The sequence below is a fragment of the Cucumis sativus genome, chromosome 2, assembly GCF_000004075.3.
Source record: "Cucumis sativus cultivar 9930 chromosome 2, Cucumber_9930_V3, whole genome shotgun sequence".
Classification (NCBI taxonomy): Eukaryota; Viridiplantae; Streptophyta; class Magnoliopsida; order Cucurbitales; family Cucurbitaceae; genus Cucumis; species Cucumis sativus.
Window position 1 is genome coordinate 319,825 of NC_026656.2, and position 15,261 is coordinate 335,085.

The following is a 15,261-nucleotide window of genomic DNA, read 5'->3' on the forward strand; positions in this document are numbered from 1 at the left end:
AAACACGGTAGCTATGGTTTAAACTTAAAAGGGAGAATTTTCCAATTACATTAAAGTCAAAGACACGTGTGACGTGTGAGAGACTTTGGTTATGAATGAATGAAGTAAAACCAAATACTAATCTCTAAAATAAATCGAGTTTGAAACACGTGTGAACTGAAATGTTTTCACACCACTGAAAAAGAAAGCACTACTAACTATATATGCTGAAAAGGAGAAAAAGAAAAGGAACGTTGAAAGAGAAGTGAAGAATATTGTAATTTTCTTTCTAAATTAATTCACATGTTTGGTAAAGATTACAACTTAGTAACATCGTAAGAGTATTTTATAGTGTGTTTGGATTACATTCATAAGTATTTAATGTAGAAAATAAATGTTTGAAAGCAATTAAAATAGATTTTTAAGCGTATTTTAAACAATTTTTAGAAAAAAAGTGTTTAAACAAAAATGAGTTTCTTAAACAATAATTTTTTTAAAAAATTCAATCCAAACAAATCTTTTAATGTTTAGTGTGCAAGTGAATTATAAATCTTATATTGTATGTTAGATGTCTCCGAGAAAAAAGAAATCTAGAGTGAACTTATTTTTTTTCTTATAATGTCAAAAGAACATTATACATAACTTCAAAAGAATAAAGTAATGTTCAAAAGAAAAGCTTTTACATTACTTTAATTTTGTGCTTAACTCAACTATACTCAAAATTGGAAAGTGTACTTATTTTAATAATTGGAAGTGTATATATACATATAAATTGGAGATTCAAAATAATGATAAAAAAGAAAAAAATCCTTTTTAAAATGAAATATATATACAAAATTTGGGGAAGTAAAAAGGGGAGAGGGAGAGGGAGAGGCAGTGAAGAAGGAAACGCGGGTTAAATAGGAAGAGGTCAGCGGTCGTCTTCTTCACGGCCGGGTCCTCCACCAGACCGGTCGACGCTATTCCTTTCCTTCCCCAATTCCCAATATTTATACTATTGGGTATTAGATAATAAATTTTAATTAATTGAAGGGCCAAATTGCAAACTCAAAACCAACTTTTATTTTTATTATTTCACTTCTCTTCGTTTCAAGAAGACTTCACTACGACTCACAGCACGAGGATAATAATACGCCCGCCATTGATGAAGAAGGACACCTCCATGAATTCTAACTTAAAGCTTATTCTACCTCCTCCCGACGAACTTACCTTTGGCTTCATGTAATTTGCTTTCTCTTCTCCTCTCTCTCTCTCTGAGAATGCATTCCCGGTTTTGTTTCATAATTCCGTTTATGCCGTCTGTGATCATTCCAGAACTCGAAGCGGTACTTTCACCGATGGCGATTTGCTTGTTAATAAGGACGGCGTGCGGATTGTTTCTCAAACGGACGACGAAAGTGTACGCAATTTTGAGCTTGTTTTGTTTTTTCTAGTTTTTTTTTTTTCCCTTCCAACTGTTTCTCCATTGCTAGGGTACTGCTAAACAGATGGCTCTGGGGATTTTTGCCCTATGCTTGTCAATGCCGGAATAAAATGTGTTTTGTCTTTTTTAGTTTACCTTTTTCATTTTCTCTGTGTCGATGGAGCTGCCTCCCATTTTTTTCTTGTGCTCTGTTTGGTATTCGAGAATATTCTGCTAGAAAGCTGAGAATCAGATCTAATTTCGCTATTTAATTGTTTCGTGGTTGTTTATGTTGTTGATTGATCAGCCTCCACCAATAAAGCCCTCAGACAACCATTTGTCTTTAGCAGATTTAGACTCGATAAAAGTCATTGGGAAAGGAAATGGTGGAATTGTTCAATTAGTCCGACATAAATGGACCAACCAGTTTTTTGCTCTAAAGGTTACTCTCTCTCTCTTTTCTTTTTTAGGCAACATTTTGTTGATTATTTGATTTGTTTGTTCATTAAATAGTACTTCAAATAGAATCAAAAGCATGTCTATAATTTCGCCATTATTCGAAAATTAGTCCATCGGCTACTTCTGATGACTCATTTGATGGTGAAGCACTTGCCCTTGCTACTTGGTTTAGAAAGATGAAAATGTCAGTTCTTTCACTATCGCTTTTTTCTGGTTTCTTACAAGCAAAGTTTCCATTAGTTTCTGCCTAACTCGCTCATCCTTGCCGAGTTTTTCCATAAAATGGGCTCTTATACGACGAATGCTTGTGTTTCCTTCTCAATAGAGGTGAGGTTCTTTTGACGTGTCATTCTTTCTAATTCAGGTGATTCAAATGAATGCCGAGGAATCTTATTGTCGGTTGGTTGCTAAGGAGCTAAAAATTAATCAGTTGGCACAAAACCCTTACATCGTTGTCTGTTATCAAATCTTCTATGACAATGGTGCCATTTTCATTATCTTGGAATACATGGATGGTGGATCGCTTGCAGATCTTCTGAAAAAAGTTGAAACAGTCCTTGAGCCGTATCTTGCAGCCATTTGTTACCAGGTACGAGGAAGTTTAACGCACATTTGATTTGTGAAAATCTGAACGAAATTTCAATACTTTGTTGTCTCGTTGAATATAGGTACTAAACGGGTTAATATACCTTCACCATGAAAAACATGTCATCCACAGAGACCTTAAGCCTTCAAATTTATTGATAAATCATAGAGGCGAAGTTAAGATTACTGACTTTGGTGTAAGCGCTATACTGGCGAATACGGCCGATCAAGCAAATTCTTTTGTTGGCACATATGCTTACATGTCTGTAAGTAACTTAACAATTACTTAACTCGGTAGTAGTTGCTCGGTTTTCAACCATCTTTTATTTTCTAATATATGGTATAGAGCTCTAAATTCTTGTAGTTTCATGCTATGATTGCAGCCGGAGAGACTCAATGGGGACAAATACGACAACAAAAGTGACATATGGAGTTTGGGTTTGATTTTGCTTGAATGTGCGACGGGTCAATTTCCATATGCTCCACCAGATAAAGAAAAAGGATGGGAAGGCTTTTTTGATGTTATGGTGGCCGTAGTAGAACTAGCATCACCTTCTGCGCCCGAACAATTTTCTCCAGAGTTTTGCTCTTTCATTTCTTCATGGTATACGAGCTTTTGGGTTTGCGAATCATATGAAATTGTCTCTGCTGTTTCTAGACCAAAAGATTTCATACTTCTATAGCGACCCTAAATTGCTGAAACTGTCCCCAAACTTAGGAAAAATATGGCTCAGTGTATTTTATTCTTCTATTTTTGGAGCGAGAATTTTCTCCTTATGATGAATTGGCTTTTATGTTTTGGTTAGCTTACAGAAAGACCCACAGAAGAGAAGCTCTGCACGTGAACTTCTGGTATAATTGATCCTTCTGCTGTTCTTTACTACTATGATTACGATTAAATTATAACAAGTCATATTGGATTCTGAATGTGGATTAAACCTTGTTAATTGGATACTTTTTTTCCGTAAGGTGCATCCTTTCATCAAAAAGTTCGAGAACTTCGATGTAGATCTCGCAGCTTACTTCAAAGATGCTGGTTCTCCATTGGCAACCTTCTAATTTTATATGGTAACTTGTGATCTCTTGTTGATCCTGATCCCAGAGCTTGAAATTTAACATGTTGACATCATATTACTTAGTCGCCCAAAGTGAGATCGGCTTAAAAACTATCCCCTATTCATGTTTTTCAAGTTTCATTTTCCAAATCTCATTTTATTTCCATCTAAACAACGTAAACTTGCTCACCAGGAACAGGAGTAGGCCACAGGCTCTTCAACTTTAACATATCTCATTTAATTACTTCAATGCCTTTGATGGGAGGAAATAGGTTACTGCAAGATCCAAACTTCACCGAGGGACATTCAAGAACCCAATTCATTTGTTGATGAGTTAAATAATCCTAATGTAAACTATGTAACGCTCGTTGTAATATAGTTTGTGTTTTTACTACAATGTAAAATGAGGAATGTGATTCAATTATTTTAATGAAAATCATTTTAGGCAGTCGAGAAAACTGGAAAAACTTTTTGGTATATATATGTATTGTGTTAATGTAATGGAAACTTTATAATACTTGATTGATATTTATTGCTTATCAACGAGTCAGCTAACAAGCTTGCATTAAAGTACTTAAATTAACCCAATTATATGTATTCTAAACAGGTTCGCTTTCACTACTTTCAAGGAATTAAAAAATTCATGCAATATTTTATATTTTAAATCTGAAGTAAATAAGACCATTATTTTAATTTTCAATCTTATGGACAATTTGGTCAGTTAACGGCTTAGCTGTGAAAATATACCATTGAACTCTCAATTCATTTTCTAAATAAACTTTGAATATTGGACGTAGTTCACACAACAAACCAATACTCTCAATTCATTCCTGAGACTACGCTGTAACTATACACTATACAAATATTAACAAAGACGAAAGGAACAACCATACGAGTGCTTGAGAAATTACAATCAAATTGTCCAACTTAGGAAGACGAAAATGTCACTCTTGACCTCCACTCTCGTATGGCAGAACGTAGAGTGTAGTTTGGAATAAAAAAAGAATGCCGGAGCTTAAGCTTTGTCGCCGGCGATACGTCGTGTTTCTCGAGCCATGCTTTAATGGCAACATACTCATAACTAAAGCCATCAGCTGCTATATAAGGATCCTCCATGACTTCCTGTGTTCAAAAGATAAAATACAACAAAACAAGTTTATACTCAAGCTTCTGAAGAACTGATGATGGTGTGTGTAGTGTGTGTTTTAAGTTCACCTGGAGGATTGGGCAGAAGTAGTGGCTGGGGGGGTTGCCAAAACCATTGTCTTCATTTTGAAAAGTGTCTGCAAAATCAACAAGTCTTTTAAGGATTGGAAGAACTTCGGATTCAAGATCTGGCCTATCCCTGCATCTAAGTTTCAAGCACTTCAATGCAAGTCGAGCTAGCTCTTCAGCTTTAGCTAGAGGCCAGTTACTAATTGACTTGTCTAGAATATCTGCAAGGGAAGCGCTTGCAATGGAATTTTCAATAGCGAGAAGAAGACCGTGTGGCTGTCGCCCAGTCAATAACTGCAGAATTGTTACTCCAAGTGCGTAAGTATCCGACTTTGGCCGGAGTGTGCCAGTTCTCTGATATTCAGGATCCATGTAATGTAGAGTACCAGCAAGAACGGTGTTCTGGTACGCCGTGACATTGTCTGGCACGATATCGCCAATGATCTTAGCCATTCCAACATCTGAGATTTTGCTTACGAAGTTTCTGTCAAGTAAGATATTACCCGGTTTGAGATCTCTATGAATAATAGGCTCTGGCTTTGAATTGTGTAAAAATGCAAGCCCAGAAGCTACTTGAAAAACTATTCTAAATCTAGTAGACCAAGGAAGGGGAGCTTTTCCATTCCGGAGCAAGATATGGTCATCTAAGCTTCCATTTTCCATGTATTCATAGATCAAGCAACCTCGCTCGGGACAAGCTCCAAGCAGTAAAACCACGTGTGGATGTCGTATCTGGCTAAGAATTTCAACCTGCAGAGATAAGTTCAGGTGATGGAATGAGGATCATTAATCGGATTAAAAAAACATGAATGTCAGTAAGAAATTTTTTGTAACAAACGGTACCTCTTTTAGAAACTCGTCTTTTTTCTCGAATATGTCGTGTTGAAAAACCTTAATGGCTACAGGGGTATGATCAAGACTGCTTTTATAGACTTTCCCATATCCTCCCTCGCCGATCACATTAACTTCATTGAAGAAATTAGTTGCAGCCTCTATTTCAGCAGTGGTATATCTTCTGTATCTCCTATCATTAGTCAGAAGAGTATCGATAATTTTCTGCTTCTCCACGGACTCCTTTAAGGCATCAAGCTCAGCTAACTGTCTTTCATAAGCTTCTTTAGCCAGCAAGTCTTTAGCCTCCTCCAGCTCTTTAATGGCTTCCAAGTGCTTTGCTTTCTCCTTGGCAGCAACTTTCCTCAAAGCTTGTTCCCTTTCCACAGCATCAGTCACTTTTCTTGATTCTTCAAGGTATTCTTGTGTAAGTGACTGAACCTGAAAATTGAAGAATAAATAGGCATTTACATTGTTTCTTTTTAATTCTTGTAAAGCCAATAGTTGGGTTAAAATTCAAATTAAATCACCAAAATTGAGCTCTCTCACCTTCTTCTGAGTGCGTACTAGTTCTTCACAAGCTTGTTTGTACAAGGAAACAGTGGTCTCTAGTTCTAGCTGCAGAGATTCAACTTCAGACTGCATATCTTCCTGCAATTTAGGACCTTTATTAAAGATTCACTGTAGCATCACCTCGAAATTGTGACAAAATTCCATCGAGAAAACAAAACCGAGATGGAAGCAAAGCTTGAAACAATAAAACAAAAAGACAACAAAAACCTCCTCAGTAAGAGTACGCAGTTGCTCAGTAGAGTCAACTCCGATGCTGTCATCCCTTTGATGAACAATCGACAAGTAAGACGAAGACATATCAGTTCCCAATGATTTTTCACTATCAGCACTGGAACCCTTGTAGTAATCAGTGTCACCAAGCATCCACTGCCTCGAGTCAGTTTCTGCAAAAACAATTACACACATCATTGAAAATTAATATAAGTTGTATTCATATTTATCTTATTTACATCATTCACTCTCTAAAATTACCAATCAACCAAACTCAATGGACAAAGACAAATTTAATATGATATCTAACACACTCCCTCTATTTGTGGACATAACTAACTTACTGTTAGTAAACCATGTAAATTTGTATCAATTATTTATTGTTTTCACTTTTTGTTTATTCTTTGATTGTCGATTTCTTAACATCTTGTATTAGAAAAAACTAACAAGAGAAGCAAACGGTTTCAACAAATTACCAGTAGATGGAGCAGTACTAGCCTTTCTTGTGATAACTCTTCTCTTATATTTAACATAAATATCAAAAGAACTAGAAGCAGTTCTCATAATAGCAGAGGGTACTGAATCACCTTTTAGCTTCCTTCAGATAAATTTTCCAAAAGTTAGTATCAAAATGTTGAAGATCAAATCATCATTTCATGAATGAATTTGAATTTTGACACAAACATTAGCACAAAATGTCATAGGCTGAATGATAAGTTAATAACATAAAATCTACCAAATTACCTTGCTATGCAAGTTCTAAAACAAGAACCCAAAACCAAGCTTTTAATCCCAGATTCAGATGCATATCTCAAAAGTGCAGTGGCAGGATTATCATCCTCCAAAATCAAAGTTTCTACCAAAATAAGAAACTGAAGAAAAAATGCCCATTTTCAGTTTACTACAAATTTGGAGCTAAACTTTAAAAAATGAAGTTGAAACTACCTTTTCTCTTTTACATAACTTCTTAAAAGGGACAAAAACTTGTTCATATTTCTGTTTCACATCATGAACATAAAGAGCTACCACATCTGCATCAAGTTCTGAGACAGCCACAAGATCCCCCACTATATAACAAAAAGATTAAGAAGTTGTTGTCAAGATTTATTTTCCCAGTGTTTCCCAGCAACCAAACAAACAGTTTTAGAGAAAAAAAAATACTTGGGGTTGGGATGGAGGTGATTTTGGGCATAACGTGAACCAATATGAAACGATCGGCGGTCGGCAAGAGATTCTCGACGGCCCATCTGACAGCGCGGCGGCTTCCTCCACCGCCTTTGCCGCCGCGGACGCCGTTAACGGCAATCGCCACTGATGTCATTGCCTTAGAAAACACCACCATCAACAAGAATCAGTCCAAAAATTTATTCATTTTTTGAATTTACTTTCCATTTTAATTCGTATAATTTAATTGGGTCTTCGTCGTTCTTAGCTCTGGGAGGAGTTGACGATTGACTTTTGGGTTTGGATGACAATTTTGTGCGTACCGGTGACCATAATTCGCCGTCATAAACGTGAAGATAACGAGTTCGGTATATTTAACCGCTAGTTTTATTTATTTACTCTCTGTTTGGTACAAAATTGTAATTTACTACTTTTTTGATAACCATGCTATTTGGGAAACAATCCTTTTTGTTACCAACATGGTTTGGATTTGTTATTTAACCATAGCTAATTGATTGTGATATAAGGTCTCCAAAGTCCTTCTCGAGTTCATTTATCAAAATTCAAAGTTCAACAACCTATTTGAAGTTTATAAACATTTACACAAAGTTCAATGTTTACTAACCAGAAGAATTGAAAAAAATAGTAAATTTGACAAAATATTTATGTAATATAACAAAATATTCAGATTTCATCAAAAATAGATACAGATATGTTTCTATGTGTTGCATTGATAAATAGTGATAGAAAAATAGAAAATTGTAAAAAACAATTATTTTAATTTATTTGGGTTTTTTTTTTTAATATTCTTATAAGCTATTATGTATTTTTACGACGTTTATGAGATGTAAATATAGATCATCCATCCAGCGAACTTGTAATTTATTGCTCTTATTTTGAGGTGTACTAGTTTGTTTTAATGTCATTAATACTTCGGTTGGGATGGTTTTAAAGTTAAAACTTGTAGGATTAAAAAGACTTCATTTAGTAAACATAAATGGAAAATAGGTAGTTAATCCTGAGCTACATCTCATCTTGTATATTATACTAAATGGTCAAAATCACAATTAAATTCTTATTGCTCAATAGTGAAAGAGAAAACAATGCTTAAATTCAGGGGTATTTCAGTAAAACCATAGCTCATTGCTTTGGTACTCGAACAGGGCGCGGGTGCGGGTGCGGGTGCGGTATTAGAGAGTTGTAAGACGTGGGATTTCGAACCTTCCCGCCAGTCGAAAATGGGTGCCCAGCTGCCTCGCCCTCGACTCCAACGAAACGAATCGTTTGCTTCCATGGATAAGGTATCTTTTTCAAGGGACTTAAAACCAATGAGTTGTTCACACGTGGAGTTGGGGGATGGCCGTTTGACAAATCAGTGAATAAAACACCACCATTTAATTTCCCTCCCTATCCCACAACCTACAAAATTGGAGGTTAAGCCCAAGTAAACAATTCCAGAACTAGCGAGGCATCGCCAAATCCCATTCTCATGCTCTCTTTTGCTTTTGCTTTTGCTTATTCCATCTTCTTTTCCAACTCTAAAGCTCCATTAATGGCGTAGTTGCTTGCTTCTTCTGTTACCAAAAAAACCTTCAATGGAGTGTATGGGACTCACTGCTCGGAACTTTGCGGCAATGGCCGCTTCTTATACCTCTAATCTACCTTCCACTGGAACTAGGAGACTCCGGTTATTATGTAGAACAGAAAGTCTTCAGTTCCGTTTGCGTCGTCCTTCGGTGTTTGTTATGGCAAGTGCTGGAAGTGAGAGTTGTATCGCAGTCAGAGAAGGATTCGCAGACGACGAAGATTATATCAAGGGCGGTGGCTCTGAGCTTCTGTTTGTTCAAATGCAGCAGAACAAGACGATGGAGATGCAGTCCAAGCTCGCCGACGAGGTTCGGCTATCTCTTCCCATTCTTCATACTATTTCATCGCTTACCTTTTTGCTATTTTACTCGCCATTGCTTTTTGCAGTTTGTCGATAATTATTAAATGCTCAAATTCATTTCAACTTTTTTTTTTTTTACTTGTTATTTGGATTGATGCCGCTATAATTTTAATATGATTGTGTTCGTAAAAGCTAAAACTCCCTACAATTTAATCTTGTATGCATTAATGACTCAATCCACCCTAATTTCAAAGCTTATGCATATGGGAATTTGGAGAATTTAAGATTATATATGTGGGCCTCTATTATTTGATTAAACTATGCAATTATACTTCAGATGCTTAGTTTAATGAAACTATTGTCTCTATGACTCACTCTCCATTTTTCAACTTCGGGTTATTACTCATGGCCAACGTTTCAGTTTTCTTTAACGTCCGGCATAAGAATTAGGATTGCACTGATATTGTTGGATTTGATCGAGGACGTTTCAATTTTGATACGACTAAAGATGTTACTTCTCTAGAAGTTTGAAGTATATAATCAATACTTCTTTGATAATGCAATATTGTTTTGAAAAATAAGTAATTCTCGAAAGGGTTGAACTGTATTTTCTTTTCCATTATCTTTTGTGTGATTCTGTTTCTAGTAATGAGTATTATTCTACAGGCGTTTCAATTTAAGTGTGGGATACCTCCTTTTATTATTGTTGCAGCTACCGCCAATATCAGTTGGAAATGGCGTATTGGACTTGGTTGTTATTGGTTGTGGTCCTGCTGGTCTTGCTCTGGCTGCGGAATCGGCTGCTTTGGGGTTAAAAGTTGGACTCATTGGTCCAGATCTGCCATTTACAAATAATTATGGCGTGTGGGAAGATGAATTTAAAGGTATGTTGATGCATGCTTCTCATTCTTTTAGCAACATTTCGTACCGCCCTGGACTTAGTTCAGTCTTAAACTATGCTCATAATAAGCGAATAACTAAGGAGAAATTGTTTCCAAAATCCATCTCACTATGTTATAGAATATATTTCTCCTTACCCTTCTAATATAACTCATTAAATCCATTCCAAAAGTTTTAAATGGTTATATTCTCACCTGTGTCATAAGGTGCGAATATCCATTGAATGATAAATTACATCCAGTTTAATGCCTGGAAGCTTTCGTGTGAAGCGACAAGATAAATTACTATGGATGAACTCCAGCCTCCACTTTCATCTAAACTCTATTTTTCAACTTTACAGATCTTGGGCTTGAAGGGTGTATAGAGCATGTATGGCCGGATACAGTCATATATCTTGATGACAAGGATCCTGTTCTTATTGGCCGTGCATATGGACGTGTTAGTAGGCATTTGCTTCACGAAGAGCTGCTTAAAAAGTAAGTGTGATTTTTGGTACAACTACTTATTTGTACATTTGGAATTTATATAATGTAATAATTTCTGTAGGTGTATCAAGTCGGGTGTTTCATATCTCAACTCCAGAGTGGACAGCATTACGGAAACTGCCACTGGCCATAGCCTTGTAGCCTGTGAACATGATATTTTTGTTCCGTGCAGGTAAAATGGCATTACCTTATTTTCATGCTGTTGGCCTCGTTGTGAATTTCGACGCAGCTCGCTTATATTAACTATTTGTTCCTTCCTCAAATATTAAAATTTGTATTGTAGACTGGCAACAGTTGCATCAGGAGCAGCTTCAGGTAAATTGTTGCAGTACGAGGTTGGTGGGCCAAAGGTGTCTGTCCAAACAGCTTATGGTGTGGAGGTTGAGGTAGGAAGGAGAATTCCTCTGTTTATTTTTCTTTCTTTTCCTCCTACGTACAGACGACTTGTACAATCTCTAAACAAGTTGTATTGTTCTATGATAGTCACTGCTTAGTTTGCAAATCATTCCTTGAATACCGTGTTGAAAGAAACTCTTAGACAGAGTTTCAACTTCCTTTAGCTAATATTAAAAATTAAGGTGTACTATATATTTCATGCAGTCTGCTACCTGAGGTAAAACGTGAAATGTAGAATTAGATGAGTTTTATCGAACCATTACTTGTAATTCTCGATAATGCGCTGTAGTGTTATTTTCTCAACAAAATAATCTTCGGTTCTTGAAATTTTGTTGTGTCGATAACTAATCTGTGCTTCTGTATGGCCATTTCAGGTGGAAAACAATCCTTATGATCCAAGTCTTATGGTTTTTATGGACTACAGGGACTACGCAAAGCAAGAAAATTCTTCTTTAGAAGCACAATATCCTACATTTCTTTACGCCATGCCCATGTCTCCGACAAAAGTATTCTTTGAGGTCTGCACAGTTGTTATTTATTAGTTTATCTTTGTATTTTATTTTTCTCAGAATCATGTATGAATTATACTTGGAAATTAAAATTTTGCAGGAAACTTGTTTAGCTTCAAAAGAAGCTATGCCATTTGATCTGTTAAAGAAAAAACTCATGTCTAGATTAAAGACAATGGGGATCCGAATAGTGAAAACATATGAAGAGGTACTGTTCGTGAATGATATTATTGCGTTTAAAGCATGTTACAACTTACTATTTGTTCGATACCTCCTTACATCTGACATCTGCTTCAGAACAATACTGAGATGGGCGTCCATGTCATGTGTATGTCTGTTTTTTCCCCTCCATTCTTCCTACTAGTAGCGAGTCAACTAGGAGAGTGAAGTATATAGGAAACAAATCCCTTTCAAAATAAGATAGAAGACGTAGATGAATTATCAACCTTCCTTTTCTGGAAGTTTTGAATTGCACCCTTTTCGTGTGGCTTTTATGTGTCGTATTCTTATTGGTGCATGTTGACGTACAATTAACATGAAAAGGTGTGTAAGCATATGAAGTTTTACCATCTCTCATTACACTGTGAATGATGCTTTTGCATCAGTTGAGATCTATGACTGCAAATCAGTGTAATGTTAGTTACACTCAAATATTTGCTTCCCTGCTTTTCAGCAGACCAACCAGAACTGAGTAAATTTCCACACCTATTGATGGATGGGGTAGAAGATCATTATTTGTGACGAAACTAGTTGTTTATAAATTTGTTTTCCTCAGAATAATGCATGGCATGAAGCTCTCTCCGGTTAAATTCCAATACTTTGTTTGTTTATCGCATATGCTATCAGTTTTCTTCCATTTCAAGTTATCAAATTTTGTACACCTTCTTATTCTTTACAGTTCTCGTATAAACCAGTTAAAGAATGAAAAGGATGTAATCTTTCATGTAGGAATGGTCTTATATTCCAGTTGGTGGATCCTTGCCAAACACAGAGCAGAAAAACCTCGCATTTGGTGCAGCTGCCAGCATGGTACATCCAGCCACCGGTATTAAAAAAGCGACCTGAACATACATCTTATAGAATAATCAGTCTAAAAAAATCTTATTCACTTCATTTTTATTCATCAAGCAGGTTATTCAGTTGTTAGATCTCTGTCTGAAGCTCCAAAATATGCTTCTGTTATTGCAAAAGTTTTGAAGCAAGGACAGCTAAAGGATGGTCTTGCTAGCGGAAGAAATTATGGGAATATCTCAATGCAGGGTGAGCCAGTTTTTTTGTTTAGATCTATCTCAAGGAGACCATTTTATTCTGTACATATATCTTTCAAGTAATTTTCAATGTTTATTAATTCATCTTCGATTCCAGCGTGGAACACTCTTTGGCCACGAGAAAGGAAACGCCAGAGAGCATTTTTTCTCTTTGGGCTTGCACTGATTGTTCAACTGGACATTGAAGGCATTCGAACATTTTTCCGGACTTTCTTCCAATTGCCAGATTGGTACGATCAATTTCCTCTTAAGATGATGACATCAAAATTTACTTATGTAGTCTGATAATCTTGTGCTTAGACTTGTAACATCCTGGTACTTTAGCTTGTTGGATTCCATAAGAAAGTAGTAGTTACTCAACATAAAGGCTGCCAATTCTAATTGAAAGTCAGAATGTTTAATTGGATGAAGGACCTTCATTAACCAATTATGTTTTAGACTAGTGATTGACATTAAGATGAAAAATCTTTTATAGTTACAAGTGAAATTGCTTTTATATCCAAGATCCTCCTCACTTCAAGCATGATACTAACCCAACCGACTAAAGCATTACGATGTAAGGAGTCTATCTAGAGAAGTGCACTATAAACTCTTTAACCTAAAAGGTGTATCTAATCTGTATATTCAATACTCTCTATACTCATGAATGTAGCTAACACTTCGGTAGTAAATTTGATGTAAATTTGTGTACAGAGTCTCTATTGTTTTACGTTTTCTTTTCTTCTTTTTCTTTAATTGTGGACAGAAGATTTTGCCGGATTGTTAATAAACTGAACGTTAGTTGTAGACTCAGTATCGTTCTTAACACGCAGGATGTGGCAAGGATTCCTTGGATCTACTTTATCTTCAGGAGACCTTGCACTTTTTGCATTGTATATGTTCGTCATTGCTCCAAATGACCTAAGAATGTGCCTCGTTAAACATCTCCTTTCTGATCCCACTGGAGCAACCATGATAAGAACATATCTCACAGTAGCTTGAAATTACCCCTTCCAAAGATTGTAGTTCCCTGTTATGTAAGAACTATGTTTAGATTCCACGAGCAGCCTGAGAGGTATTTCTTTTTTCTCCTTTTCTCTCTATGTTTCTTACTGGAGATTGTTATATGTAGTGTACATATTCACTAATCTCCTTCATCTCTTCTCTTAATTTCCATCTATTAAACTTTAGGTTGGATCTCTTACCCACTGCTGTACTTGAAAAAAAAAGGTATTTTCATATAGCTTATGGAAGAATATATCTATGTATACAATAAATCATAAATCTTATCCAAAGTTAAATAGTGGTGGTTATTTTCTCTTCATAAAGGTTCCCAAACCCAATGGCCGGAAATAAGTGATTCAAGGACGATAGGGAAAGGATAATTGCAATAGATAGACATTTGTTCAATATATAAATAAAAAAGGTTCTAGCTTTTAGATTTTAAAATTTTAATTTTAATTTGATTTTAAATCTCAACTAAAACAGGTAGCAAATGAAAGAAACTCATGAAAATATAATTAATGTTTATATTGATTTTTTTTAAAAAAAAACAATTATATCTGTTGGATACATAATTAAAAAATATTTTAGATCTTGTTTTTCCCACTGTTGATTGAATTCTTCCATTCATTATATCTCCTACATTGGATCATAAAAATCTAGAGAGAGATGAACTGTTTTAATTCAACATGTGATATTGTAAGATTCAAGCCCATTAATCATTTAATGAACAATAATATACGACTTCATCAATCAGTTGTGTTGACCTCAAATTGATAAGTGAGACATAACTATTTAAATTGTGAAATCAACTGAATATTAATTTTCAATTTTTGTTATCTTTCCAACTCACCATATGGTTGCTAGTACGACATTTGGACCAATGCTCAAATATTTGATTGGTGGTAGTTCTACATCATATTAAATCATTCAATGTCTCTTATTTATTGAAAGCTAAGTAAAGTCTCATCTGTATAATTACAATATTTTACAAGTTATTTATTGTATTTTAAATAATTTTGTAGCATACTTGAACTAAGAAATATAAATACAGGATGAAAGATAACTATATGTGAACTATTGAAAGACGTATTTTCATTTTTTTCCATTCTACAAAAAGGTGGAAACTATTGCCAAGGTTTGCACAGGCTTGGTAGTTAACAGTTGTATTTTTCAAAAGTAAATATTTGCTTGTAACCTAAGATTTCTATAAATAAAAAAATGAAAAATAAAACAGAACAAGAAATAGAATTGGGGAATTTTGCTTCTAGTAGATAGTGTGAAGTGCAGCAATGTAGATTGAATAAATAGGACTTCCTTTACTTGTGATTGTAACATGGCTAATATATAAGATAGTCTTA

The 15,261-nt window shown here is 35.3% G+C and overlaps 3 protein-coding genes across 4 annotated transcripts; 2 read left to right on the forward strand and 1 right to left on the reverse strand.

The window, feature by feature from the left end:
• Positions 1–944: 944 nt before the first annotated feature.
• On the forward strand, positions 945–4,017 carry LOC101206374 (mitogen-activated protein kinase kinase 2). Its single transcript, XM_004141012.3, has 9 exons — positions 945–1,200; positions 1,294–1,378; positions 1,689–1,823; positions 2,205–2,429; positions 2,509–2,691; positions 2,809–3,029; positions 3,232–3,277; positions 3,395–3,493; positions 3,674–4,017. The coding sequence occupies exons 1-8, from the start codon at positions 1,124–1,126 to the stop codon at positions 3,482–3,484; spliced, it is 1,062 nt and encodes a 353-aa protein (XP_004141060.1). The 5' UTR covers positions 945–1,123; the 3' UTR covers positions 3,485–3,493; positions 3,674–4,017.
• A 184-nt stretch (positions 4,018–4,201) lies between these two features.
• LOC101213999 (U-box domain-containing protein 34) lies at positions 4,202–7,769 on the reverse strand. The gene is made up of 9 exons (XM_004141125.3): positions 7,471–7,769; positions 7,255–7,376; positions 7,054–7,181; positions 6,786–6,907; positions 6,307–6,482; positions 6,076–6,177; positions 5,539–5,967; positions 4,696–5,445; positions 4,202–4,602 (listed from the first exon to the last, which is right to left on the reverse strand). Exons 1-9 carry the CDS (start codon positions 7,649–7,651, stop codon positions 4,408–4,410), a joined length of 2,205 nt encoding a protein of 734 aa, XP_004141173.2. The 5' UTR covers positions 7,652–7,769; the 3' UTR covers positions 4,202–4,407.
• Positions 7,770–8,873: 1,104 nt separating this feature from the next.
• LOC101213753 (lycopene epsilon cyclase, chloroplastic) lies at positions 8,874–14,222 on the forward strand. Of its 2 annotated transcripts, XR_968614.2 has the most exons (12): positions 9,069–9,368; positions 10,074–10,245; positions 10,602–10,737; positions 10,808–10,918; positions 11,030–11,132; positions 11,517–11,660; positions 11,752–11,859; positions 12,600–12,696; positions 12,783–12,911; positions 13,017–13,149; positions 13,732–13,973; positions 14,090–14,222. XR_968614.2 is itself a non-coding variant. In XM_004141124.3 (11 exons), exons 1-11 carry the CDS (start codon positions 9,069–9,071, stop codon positions 13,898–13,900), a joined length of 1,602 nt encoding a protein of 533 aa, XP_004141172.1. In that variant the 5' UTR covers positions 8,874–9,068; the 3' UTR covers positions 13,901–14,211. The 2 variants fall into 2 exon arrangements, 1 of the variants encoding a protein (XP_004141172.1); XM_004141124.3 differs by having other exon boundaries at positions 8,874–9,368; positions 13,732–14,211.
• Positions 14,223–15,261: the final 1,039 nt, after the last annotated feature.